General features: G+C 41.4%; 1 protein-coding gene across 1 annotated transcript; it reads left to right on the forward strand.

Moving 5' to 3' along the window:
• Positions 1–2,792: 2,792 nt before the first annotated feature.
• On the forward strand, positions 2,793–6,100 carry LOC109902061 (uncharacterized). The gene is made up of 5 exons (XM_020498121.2): positions 2,793–2,984; positions 3,325–3,856; positions 4,120–4,279; positions 4,607–4,833; positions 5,481–6,100. The coding sequence occupies exons 2-5, from the start codon at positions 3,347–3,349 to the stop codon at positions 5,619–5,621; spliced, it is 1,038 nt and encodes a 345-aa protein (XP_020353710.1). The 5' UTR covers positions 2,793–2,984; positions 3,325–3,346; the 3' UTR covers positions 5,622–6,100.
• The last annotated feature ends 6,273 nt before the right edge of the window (positions 6,101–12,373 follow it).

The raw sequence follows: 12,373 nt of genomic DNA on the forward strand, positions 1-12,373 counted from the left end.
TCAGAACCGTCCAGAGTAGTGATGCTAGTCGGACGGGCGGGTGCGGGCAGCGATCGTTTGAAAAGCATGCATTTAGTTTTACTAGTGTTTAAGAGCAGTTGGAGGCCACGGAAGGAGTGTTGTATGGCATTGAAGCTCGTTTGGAGGTTCGTTAACACAGTGTCCAAAGAAGGGCCAGATGTAAACAGAATGGTGTCGTCTGCGTAGAAGTGGATCAGGGAATCACCCGCAGCAAGAGCGACATCGTTGATATATACAGAGAAAAGAGTCAGCCCGAGAATTGAACCATGTTGAGTTGACATGCAGGGGTTACTAGGAGGTAACTGAGGTAGATTTACATATACATTTGAAGTCGGAAGTTTAAATACTCTTAGGTTGGAGTCATTAAAAATCGTTTTTCAACCACTCCACAAATTTCTTGTTAACAAACTGTAGTTTTGGCAAGTCGGTTAGGACATCTACTTTGTGCATGACACAAGGAATTTTTACGATCTAGAAGAAAAAGAAACGCACACCTATTTAGGCGAGGTGGTGGCTAGCGGAGTAGAAAACTTGAAAATAAGAATAAAAGAGAACACTCTAGGAGCTCAGATGCAAAATTTTTATTACCAACGTTTCAAAATTAAATTTTTGCATCTGAGCTCCTAGAGTGTGCGGCTCTCTTTTATTCTTATTTAAAAGGAATTTTTCCAACACTTGTTTACAGACAGATTATTTCACTTATAATTCACTGTATCACAATTCCAGTGGGTCAGAAGTTTACATTCACTAAGTTGACTGTGCATTTAAACAGCTTGGAAAATTCCAGAAAATGTCATGGCTTTAGAAGCTTCTGATAGGCAAATTGACATAATTTGAGTCAATTGGAGGTGTACCTGTGGATGTATTTCAAGGCCTACCTTCAAACCTACCTCTTTGCTTGACATCATGGGAAAATCAAAAGAAATCAGCCAAAAAATGTTAGACCTCCAAAGGTCTGGTTCATCCTTGGGAGCAATTTCCAAATGCTTGAAGGTACCACGTTCATCTGAACAAACAATAGTACTCAAGTATAAACACCATGGGACCACGCAGCCATCATACCCCTCAGGAAGGAGACGTGTTCTGTCTCATAGAGGTGAACGTACTTTGGTGCGAAAAGTGCAAATCAATCCCAGAACAACAGCAAAGGTTTGCAACTGCACATGGGGACAAAAATCGTACTTTTTGGAGAAATGTCCTCTGGTCTGATGAAACAAAAATAGAACTGTTTGGCCATAATGACCGTTGTTATGTTTGGAGGAAAAAGGGGAACGCTTGCAAGCCGAAGAACACCATCCCAACTGTGAAGCACAGGGGTGGCAGCATCATGTGGTGGAGTGCTTTGCTGCAGGAGGACCTGGTGCACTTCACAAAATAGATGTCATGAGGTAGGACAATTATGTGGATATATTGAAGCAACATCTCAAGACATCAGTCAGGAAGTTAAAGCCTGGTCACAAATGGGTCTTCCAAGTGGACAATGACCCCAAGTATTCTTCCAAAGTTGTTGAAAAATGGCTTAAGGACAACAAAGTCAAGGTATTGGAGTGGCCATCACAATGCCCTGACCTCAATCCCATAGAACATTTGTGGGCAGAACTGAAAAAGCATGTGCGAGCAAGGAGGCCTACAAACCTGACTCAGTTACACCAGCTCTGTCAGGAGGAATGGGCCAAAATTCACCCAACTTATTGTGTGAAGCTTGTGGAAGGCTACCTGAAACGTTTGACCCAAGTTAAACAATTTAAAGGCAATGCTACCAAATACTAATTGAGTGTATGTACATTTCTGACCCACTGGGAATGTGATGAAATAAATAAAGCTGAAATAACTAATTCTCTCTACTATTATTCTGACATTTCAAATTCTTAAAATAAACTGGTGATCCTAACTGACCTAAGACAGGGAATTTTTACTAGGATTAAATGTCAGGAATTGTGAAAAACTGAGTTGAAATATATTTGGCTAAGGTGTATGTACACTTCCGACTTCAACTGTAGGTTGGGGTAAAGTGACTAGGCAAGAGGATAGATAATAAGCAGTAGCAGCTGTGTATGTGATGAGTCAAAAGAGTTTGAGAGTCAGCGTGGCAGATGTATTGTTGCCTACTCTCACCACACAGGACAATACAGACAATACATGCACTTCATGATATTAATAGATTTGACAAATTTGACGAATGAATTCACAGTGATCAAGTTTCATACACAACAGCAGAACACTTTTTGAACTGCAGAATAGTTCAGACAAGTCATATATGAAAATACCCAAATGAACAATTACCCTCTCCACTGTTCTCTCACTTTACCAAAAATAATCAACATCTCACATCTCTCTTCCTTTCTTTCTCTCTCTCTCTCTCTCTCTCTCTCTCTCTCTCTCTCTCTCTCTCTCTCTCTCTCTCTCTCTCTCTTTCTCTCGCTCACACTTTGTCTACTTCTCCTTTAGCTGCAAGTCAACAGGAAGTATGTCAAACCACAGCCCCTGTCAGAATAACAGTGGGCCTGTTTCAACATGTTGCTGTTTCTGACTGTATGCTGTTCGGCTGAAAATGCAACATGAGCAGAGCAAAACTTCATAGCCATTTCGCCCTTTCTGATGTTCATCTCAAATTATGAGATTTGGCTTTGTTTAAAAACAAGGCTATTTGATATCATCACACCACTGGCTATAAAATCGCACCACTTCACTTTTTACAGTAATATCTCATAATGCCATGACGTAAAGAGATAGGGGACAAATAAATAGGGGTGGGTTGGGGTAAGAGGAACAGGAAGAGACTAGAGGGCTGACAGGCAGGCAGAGAGAGAGTGAGAAAGAGCTCGTCACGGTGATATGTGAAGCATAACTGATAGCAATTAGTTCTCAGGAAGAAAACTGTCGTGAATCAGTGATGCCATCCCTAATCAGTGTGGACACAAGAAGATGATGTTTATCAGAAACTGAACTCCAGCCAAACACAGGTACGATAGACTTATTGAGAGTGTGGGTGGGTAAGGTAATGATTAGCAGGCGGACAAGTACAATCCAAGATAGGAATTTAGTGCCTTAAAGAAGTGAGCAGGAAACCAGTCTTGGTTTTTCATAAACACCAGTCTTGAGATTCTACTATATTATGCTTACAGATACAGTGGCCGTTCAGTCTGTGTCAAACGAGAGGTCTTCTACATGTGTTGTTGCGAGTTAACATTTTAAGAAACTCTATTAGATTACCTAAAACATTTTCTTACAACCAGTTAAACAATCCTAATAATGTACAACAGAACTTCAGTTGATATATTTGTCTTATCCCATTTCTGTCAGGTTTACACTGAGACAGACGTAAATGGATGTTGTCATGGAATACCCAGGGGTCAAAGTTGAAACAGTTGAAGAGGAGCATTTGGAGGATCTAATCATTATTAAGGAGGGGGATGTTGAGAGAGTTGTTGAGGGAGGGACAGAGCCAATAACAGGCAGGAGCAACGATGAAGACTCCAGTGCGGAAGAGGATGCCACTGCCAGACATGGACAGATTGGAAAAGCCAACACTGAAAGTGGAGATGGAGACAAAAGAAAAAAGGATAACCAAATAAAACAAGCAAAAGGAGAGACTGGGACAGAGGATGGGGTTGAGCACATTAAAGGGATGGATGAATTGGTAATGGATAGACAGAAAATGGAATGCAAGAAAGAGGGGATGGTGATGGTGGATATAACAGAAAAATACAAAACAGCAGAACAAGATTTGGAGACGGACAAACCCTCACAAGGATTACAAGTTGGCACAAATATACATCTTCCCTCTGACCAGTTGCCCAAAGATACGCTGAGCCCAGAGCATGCCCAAAAACAGGTTTATAACATTTGTTTTCACTAAAAAATACAGACATTTCCCTTGTGCCCACAATTACAATAGTTCCGTTAGTGACCGAATACCAGTCTAAACATTTTTGATGTAGCATTAGTTTTTGATGTAGAAGCGTTTTCTTTCACATATTGTAGGTGTTTTTGTAGGTGTGGAAATGCCAGCGTGTTTGAAATGAGTAGTGATACCACCCATTTTGAAATCCTTGATAATGGCTACTCTTTCTGCCACCTGCCACCTGTCTTTCCCAGGCTCAACGGTTAACCCCTTACTTCCCAGACGCTCTGTATGACCTGGTTTTTACTCTGCAAGAAGGAAGACGACTCAATGACCAGCGGTGCTCGTTCAGAGGGAGGAGAAGGTGCCATTCTGAACCCAACACCTACATTCCAGCCCACAGAGCCCCCAGAGGTGATAGAATGTGAAAACAACTCCCTGTAATCATAACTAACTAAGTGACTGTGGTAAACATAAAAGCTGTTGCAATTAGCTTCCCTTGTTTCCCCATAAACACGCTGACTCATGAAGGGGAAAATCTGTAAATAACTGTACGGTACCAACATCCATTGAAGCACTTCTATCATATAACTGTGGCAGGGACAGATATTAGGATGTCTTCTGTACATTAGTGAAATATTGAAATAATATTGCTTGAATGATTAACTAGGACACCAACTGAACTAGGCCACTAAATGTAGCATGTCTCCACTCTCTTTTCTCCTCTTTCATTCCCAACAGTGCATTTCTCCTCAATGACCTCGCTGCAGAAAGATGAGTTCTTTGACTTGCTGGCTACCTCCCAAGGCCGTCGGCTTGACGACCAGCGGGCGGAACTACATGACACCCCACCCCCTAAGCCGAAAGCCAATAAGAAGAGGAGCAGCATAAAAGATACAAAGCCCAAAAAGTCTGCTCCAATTGCAGTGCAGAACGAGGACTTGTACAATATGATTCTCATGTCGCAGGTAAGTAACTGGCCATCATGATGATTAAGAATGTGTTCTTAAATTACTTGTCTAATTAAAAAAAGGTAAAATAAAAAATAATAATAACTGTAATCACCCAAGCTGCCTGTAGTCAATTTGACCAAAACATTATTTTGTTCTTGTCATAAGCAAAATATAATGTAGGCATCATGTCATATGGTGTTACGTTGATATCATGTTACAGTGCTACATTGTCATTACAGATGAAGGATCTTCATTTGACCACTCTGTTGTTGCTGAGAATTTTCCTCCACCCCAAAAAATGCAGATGAGCTTCGTGATTTACATAAATGAACAAAAACCAGCACTAACACAGTTATATTAACAGTATTGTCATTTTCATGTAGCTTAATTTTGGCCAGTTTATAGCCTAACCACCGATCATGCAACATTATGGACTAAACATTCAAATGCTGTTGCTGCAGGATTATTTTACTGGTCAAATTAATATCCTACACCTGTGTGTCATATGCTGTAACATGGGCTTTAGGTATTATGTTGTATAGTGTAACAACATATCATGTCATATGGTGTTATGTAGGTGTAATGTCTCGTCTCCGTACCTCAGGTCCAGTGTAAAATAGGCATCAAGCCATGTGGTGTTTCTGTCTGTCTCTGTACTACAGGCCCAGGGTAGGCTGGAGGAGCAGCGCAGTGCGGCCCCGGGCCCTATGGATGATGAAGACTTCTTTTCCTTACTGCTGAGTGTCCAGGGAGGACGCATGGAGGACCAGAGGACTGAGCTGCCTGGGATTCTGGGAACCTGAGAGATACACATGCTGGATAGATGGGCTCAAATGGCTCAGAGCATATGGTGTAGCCCTATAGTGCAATGGCTTTTGCTTCTTATTCACCTGGCCAGACCAGGCATGACCATTTTGTTCTGTTATGGTCTGAGCTGACAGTACCATTTGTATCGATGACTGCATCAGTAATTTCATATCAAAAATTGTATGTGAATAACAGAGGTGTCAATTCAGTTGCATAATGCTATAGAGACTAATTCCAATGTTTGTTGTATGATATTAAGCTTACAGAGTGGGCAGATTTGTATGTTGACTGCACAATAATTTGGATGATATTCAAAACCCCAAAAGCTTTTGGGTGCTTTAAATGTGTTTATTGCAATTTGAGGAAATTAGTTTTGCCCAGCACGGCAGTGAATGAGTATGAATGAGAGTGTTTGTGTTTCCATGTTATATTTGAATACAGCTCACGAGAATAAACTATGTGTTAAAGACTTGCATCAAGAGTGTTTCTAGTTGTTCCCTGAGAACGCTTACGATAAAGTCCCTCAGCCTTTGTCTATTGGACCACTCAATATTCATTATTCATTTGTCAAACAAAAGATATCTGCCTTTACATTACAGTGTTGCAATGCACTAGTGCTGTTTACAGAAACTTTTCTAGACAACTGGGCTGTTAGGCTAGCCTATATGTGCCGTGGATTCATTTTCCACAGCACAGTGGAAATGTATCAACTCCATCCCTAAACTGTTCAACCATTGTTGACAGCAGCAAGGAAAACACACTTGTTCATTAAATATGTATCCAACAAATATGTATCATACGTCCGCGGCTTGCTTTATGGTCATATATGCTCTTCCATTTAAATAAATAGATGGTCCCCAACCGAGGTAAAGACAGTTTGAAGTTGGATATTCAACAGATATTCGCACTTTCAAACCTCAATAGCTTTCAAACCAGTTGAGCCACAGACTCCAAATAAGTGTCATGATGTAGGAAAAATTGTGCACAACATGGCGCAAGACTTATTTTCACGATTTGGGCATTATGTGGAAATGGAAATGTGAGCAGCATTTTGTATTCCTCGTTGAAATAGTTAGGGAGTGTGAACAAAGTACAAACCTTTTTTACATTCAAATTTCAATAGCTCCTTAGTCATGTGACCTACTGACTCCAAACAAGGTTCAGAATGTCCACTGAGTGGGCCTACACATTGCACACCATTTAGTTTGTCCATTTTCATCTCACATGGTTTTACATGAGTTTTTTCAAAATGTAAAATTTCAATAGCTCCTTGATCATGTGACCTAGTGACTTCAAACAAGGTTCAGAATGTCTAGTCAGTGGGCCTACACATTGCACACCCTTTAATCTCACATGATTTTACATTAATTTTTCTACATTTAAAATGTCAATAGCTCCTTGGTCATGTGACCTACTGACTTCAAACATGGTGCAGAATGTACAATGACTACCCTTCTATATTGCACACTCTTGTGAACTCTGAAATCATAGGCATGAACTGAACATATGGCTTTCCCACACAACTACATAAAAATAAAGAATGTACATTTACTTTGAATTAAATGTCATTACATACCAGACATTTTAGTATATCCTCAGTCATTTCTTTTCGCAGTTGCTCCATGTGTTTTTGAAAGTTCCATATCAATTTGGGAGGGGATGATACGCTTTTCGTGGTATCCAATTGTTAGTAGTCTCATCTACTATCTTGTCTCATCGCTACAACTCCCGTACGGGTCGAAAGCCATGCGTCCTCCGAAACACAACCCAACCAAGCCGCACTGCTTCTTAACACAGCGCGCATCCAACCCGGAAGCCAGCCGCACCAATGTGTTGGAGGAAACACCGTGCACCTGGCGACCTGGTTAGCGTGCACTGGGCCGGTGCGCCACAGGAGTCGCTAGTGCACGATGAGACAAGGATATCCCTACCGGCCAAACCCTCCTTAACCCAGACGATGCTAGGCCAATGGTGCGTCGCCCCACTGACCACCCGGTCGCGAACCCAGAGTCTCTGGTGGCACAGCTAGCACTGCGATGCAGTACCCTAGACCACTCCCAGGAGGCCCATAAAATAGAGCTTTGACCTAATTGTCACATAACAGCTAACCATTCATTATTGAAAATATAGCTATCAAACCTGCATTACAAAGACCCCACAGCTGAAGGTGTCCTGCTGCATGGTGTAAGTTAATACCCCTCATTTCCACTTTGTGTCCACCCAGTTGTCTTATCCATGGCAGGATCTTCTCATTTTGAAGTATTCTCTTTTTTGTGTAAACATAAGGGAATTCTGATTAGTTATAGGCAAATGAATACACAAGCCAAATGTGTATGCTGTTTTCCTTATCACTATAATCTAGTAGTAATTTAGTAGTAAAGGTTATTTAATTTATGCCCCATTCTACACACAGCCTAAATTATAGGCACTGAACCATTTACAGGACAATAATAAAAGTAGCATATAGGATCCAACCCTATCACAGAGTGAATGAATGTAGAGCGTTTATAGACTTTAAGAAACAAATATTAAGTAACAGTTTCATCAGTACATGCTTAAAAGAAAGTCATATCACAAAGATCACAGATGACAGTGCCCACCAAATCTTTGACAATAGAGAATGAATTGTAAGCACCAAAGTGTGTTTGTGAAAATAATATCTGAAAATGTCAGCTGTTGAACATGATACTTCTATTTGCAATAGCAATTTATGATATATGCAGTTGGGGAATATTCCATGTACCAACACTACATGAAGGACGGACATAAGACATTCCCACATACAGTATTTTTAATTTTTTTATTTCAACTTTATTCAACCAGGTAAGCCAGTTGAGAACAAGTTCTCATTTACAACTGCGTGTCACACGGGACTAGGTGTGTGAGGTAAGAATCAGGCGCAGAGAGCAGAGAGTTCCAAGGGAGAAGTGCACTTTAATACAGACCAACCTAAAACACAGGGTACCCAGTCCGGAGCGCGAACACACCCAACAACACATAACACAAGAATAATCCCACACAAAACAAGGGCAGGTTTACTAGCCTTAAATAAGGAAGCCCATCAGGAAAACATAATAGGACACAGGTGCAACTAATAAGACAAAACAAACAGAAAAAGGAAAAGGGATCGGTGGCGGCTAGTAGGCCGGTGACGACGACCGCCGAGCACCACCCGAACAGGCAGGGGAGCCAACTTCTGTGGAAGTCGTGACACTGCGACCTGGCCAAGATAAAGCAAAGCAGTGTGACACAAACAACAACACAGAGTTACACATGGAATAAACAATCCTACAGTCAATAGCACAATAGAAAAGTCTATATACAGTGTGTGCAAATGAAGTAAGATTAGGGAGGTAAGGCAATAAATAGGCCGTAGTGGCGAAATAATTACAATTTCGCAAATAAACACTGGAGTGATAGATGTGCAGAAGATGAATATGCAAGTAGAGATACTGGGGTGCAAAGGGGAAAAAAATAAATAATAAATAACAGTATGGGGATGAGATAGTTGGATGGGCTACTTACAGATGGGCTATGTACAGTTGCAATGATCTGTAAGCTGCTCTGATGCTTAAAGATAGTGAGGGACATATGGGTCTGCAGATTAGATTTTTGCAATTCGTTCCAGTCATTTTGCAGTAGAGAACTGGAAGGAAAGGCGGCCAAAGGAGGAATTGGCTTTGGGGGTGACCAGTGAAATATACCTGCGGGAGCGCATGCTGCAGGTGGGTGCTGCTATGGTGACCAGTGAGCTGAGATAAGGCGGGGCTTTACCTAGCAAGGACTTATAGATAACATGGAGCCAGTGGATTTGGCGATGAATATGAAGTGAGGGCCAGCCAACGAGAGCATACAGGTCGCAGTGGTGGGTGGTATATGGGGCTTTGGTGATGAAACGGATGGCACTGTGATAGACTGCATCCAATTTGCTGAGTAGAGAGTTGGAGGCTATTTTGTAAATGACATCGTCGAAGTCAAGGAGCTGAGAAATAGGGGAGGCTTGGGCACGTTGCTGTGGGGGGTGCAGAGCTGTTGACCAGTGCAGGGGTAGCCAGGTGGAAAGCAAGACCAGCTGTAGAAAAATGCTTATTGAATTTCTCGATAATTGTAGATTTATCGGCGGTGACAGTGTTTCCTAGTCTCAGTGCATTGGGCAGCTGGGAGGAGGTGCTCTTATTCTCCAAGGATTTTACAGTGTCCCAGAACTTTATTGAGTTTGTGCTACAGGATGCAAATTTCTGTTTGAAAAATCTAGCCTTTGCTTTCCTAACTGCCTGTGTATATTGGTTCCTAACTTCCCTGAAAAGTTACATATCACGGGAGCTATTCAATGCTAATGCAGTATGCCACAGGATGTTTTTGTGCTGGTCAAGGGCAGTCAGGTCTGGAGTGAACCAAGGGCTATATCTGTTCCTGGTTCAAATTTTTGGAATGGGGCTTGCTTATTTAAGATGGTGAGGAAAGCACTTTTAAAGAATAACCAGGCATCCTCTACTGACGGAATGAGGTCAATATCTTTCCAGGACGATTAGAAAGGCCTGCTCGCTGAAGTGTTTTAGGGAGTGTTTGACTGTGATGAGGGGTGGCTGTTTGACCGCAGACCCATTACAGATGCAGGCAATGAGGCAGTGATCGCTGAGATCCTGGTTGAAGACAGCAGAGGTGTATTTAGAGGACAGGTTGGTCAGGATGATATTTACTAGGGTGCCCGAATTTACGGATTTGGGGTTGTACCTGGTAGGTTACATGATAATTTGGGTGAGATTGAGGGCATCTAGCTTAGATTGTAGGACGGCCGGGGTGTTAAGCATATCCCTGTTCAGGTCACCTAACAGTACAAACTCTGAAGATAAATGGGGGGCAATTAATTCACATATGGTGTCCAGGGCACAGCTGGGGGCTGAGGGGGCTCTGTAACAAGCGGCAACAGTGAGAGACTTATTTCTGGAAAGGTGGATTTTTAAAAGTAGAAGCTCGAACTGTTTGGGCACAGACCTGGATAGTATGACAGCACTCTGCAGGCTGTGTCTGCAGTATATTGCAACTCCACCCTCTTTGGCAGTTCTGTCTTGGCAGAAAATGTATACACATACATATAGGCATTTTTCAGCTCTGATGTTACCACTCAGAATCCAGAATGGATATGACAATGTGGCAGCACAGGACGTAATACACCCTTACAACAATATACTTTTTGATCTTCTTGACTTCTTATCTGGTAAACTGCTACTGTGTGTCAAGAAAAGAGCTCCAATTAGGGGTTAGTCTACTTCAGTAAAAAAGGTCTGGTTTAGATTAAAAACTATTCCCCTGTGTCCTTGTTCATAGGGGAATGAGAGACTTGTCACTGGTAGAACTGAGTTGGCACTTTATTTGCCCAAACACCCACAGACCCACAAGGTTGAGGTTGCTCATGGACAGTAATTAGTATTATTTTAGTTGTTGTTGCGTTGATGCATTGTGTCTTCTAACTGTCCAAGAATAGGATCCAAAGTGTTAGAAAATATTTGTTCCCATAAATACGAGGATGTCTCTCATACCTCTGGCACTTTAGTCAGACTGCCAGACTGTGCACCACAGAGCCAATCAGGAGAGAATACATACAGGTCAACGGTGCCAATTCAAAGTCAAGGGGCGTGTCTGTGCCTTTTGGATTACTCTCTCTTTACAGAGAACCCCTGTGGTTCAAGTCAAGAGCTACCCTTCCCCTTTCAGTCTGCTCTGCGCATGTCTGAAAGTGACAGAGCCAGCAGCCAAGAGAGTTTTTCACAGTAGGTCATAAAAAAATATTACACTTATGAATGTATGTGAAATGATAATGTGTATTAGATCCAGTACAATGGAATAACTAAGACCTGAATTTGAATGCAGAGTGTTCCGATTTCTCATTCTCTTTCTGTCCAGCAGGGTCAAGCAAAAACACTTGGCCTGATGGTTCATGCAGATACTGGGGAAGCAATATAGAAATGTATTGATCCCTTAAAAGATTTGACCCATATCACAACCCTCATACCTCTTCACAAAAATGTACCTACATCAATTTTGGAAAAATGATTTTACTCACAAAAGACGTAGGAACATGGACAAACTAAAGGGTGTGCAATATAGAAGGGTAGTCAGTGGACGTTCTGAACCTTGTTTGAAGTCAGTAGGTCACATGACCAAGGAGCGATTGAAATTTTAAATGTAGAAAAATTCAGGTAGAAACATGTGAGATGAAAATGGACAAACTAAAGGGTGTGCAATGTGTAGGCCCACTCAGTGGACATTCTGAACCTTGTTTGAAGTCACTAGGTCACATGACCAAGTAGCTATTGAAATTCTAAATTTGGAAAAGTTTATGTAAAATCATGTGAGATGAAAATGGACAAACTAAAGGGTGTGCAATATAGAAGGGTAGTCATTGGACATTCTGAATTGTTGTTTGAATTGTTGTTTGAAGTCATTAGGTCATATGACCAATGAGCTAATGAAATTAAAAAATGTAAATACATAATTTAAAATAGTGCAAGTTGTAAATCAACAAAAAAAAAGTGTGTGCAATGTGTGTCTATGCCATCGGGTTAGCTACAACCGGTTTTGAAGGTTTTAGGAGTAATGGTTAAAGAGCTATTGAAATGTGAAAATTTAGATTTGTCACTATATTGACGGTCCCTAACTGCTGTTGGTTAATGTAAGGAAAACTACAGGCGAATATCCAACCCGAAGCTGTCTTCACCTCGGTTGTTCCCCATGTGTAAAAGGCAGA

This window comes from Oncorhynchus kisutch, linkage group LG13 (assembly GCF_002021735.2).
Source record: "Oncorhynchus kisutch isolate 150728-3 linkage group LG13, Okis_V2, whole genome shotgun sequence".
NCBI classification, from domain to species: domain Eukaryota; kingdom Metazoa; phylum Chordata; class Actinopteri; order Salmoniformes; family Salmonidae; genus Oncorhynchus; species Oncorhynchus kisutch.

What these genes read in the sequence shown, in the direction of transcription:
- LOC109902061 (XM_020498121.2), top strand. Translation starts at nt 3,347, where the DNA reads ATGGATGTTGTCATGGAATACCCAGGGGTCAAAGTTGAAACAGTTGAA. An exon ending in AGCCCACAGAGCCCCCAGAG is followed by an intron (nt 4,280 to 4,606) that starts GTGATAGAATGT and finishes CATTCCCAACAG; the next exon opens with TGCATTTCTCCTCAATGACC. An exon ending in ATATGATTCTCATGTCGCAG is followed by an intron (nt 4,834 to 5,480) that starts GTAAGTAACTGG and finishes TCTGTACTACAG; the next exon opens with GCCCAGGGTAGGCTGGAGGA.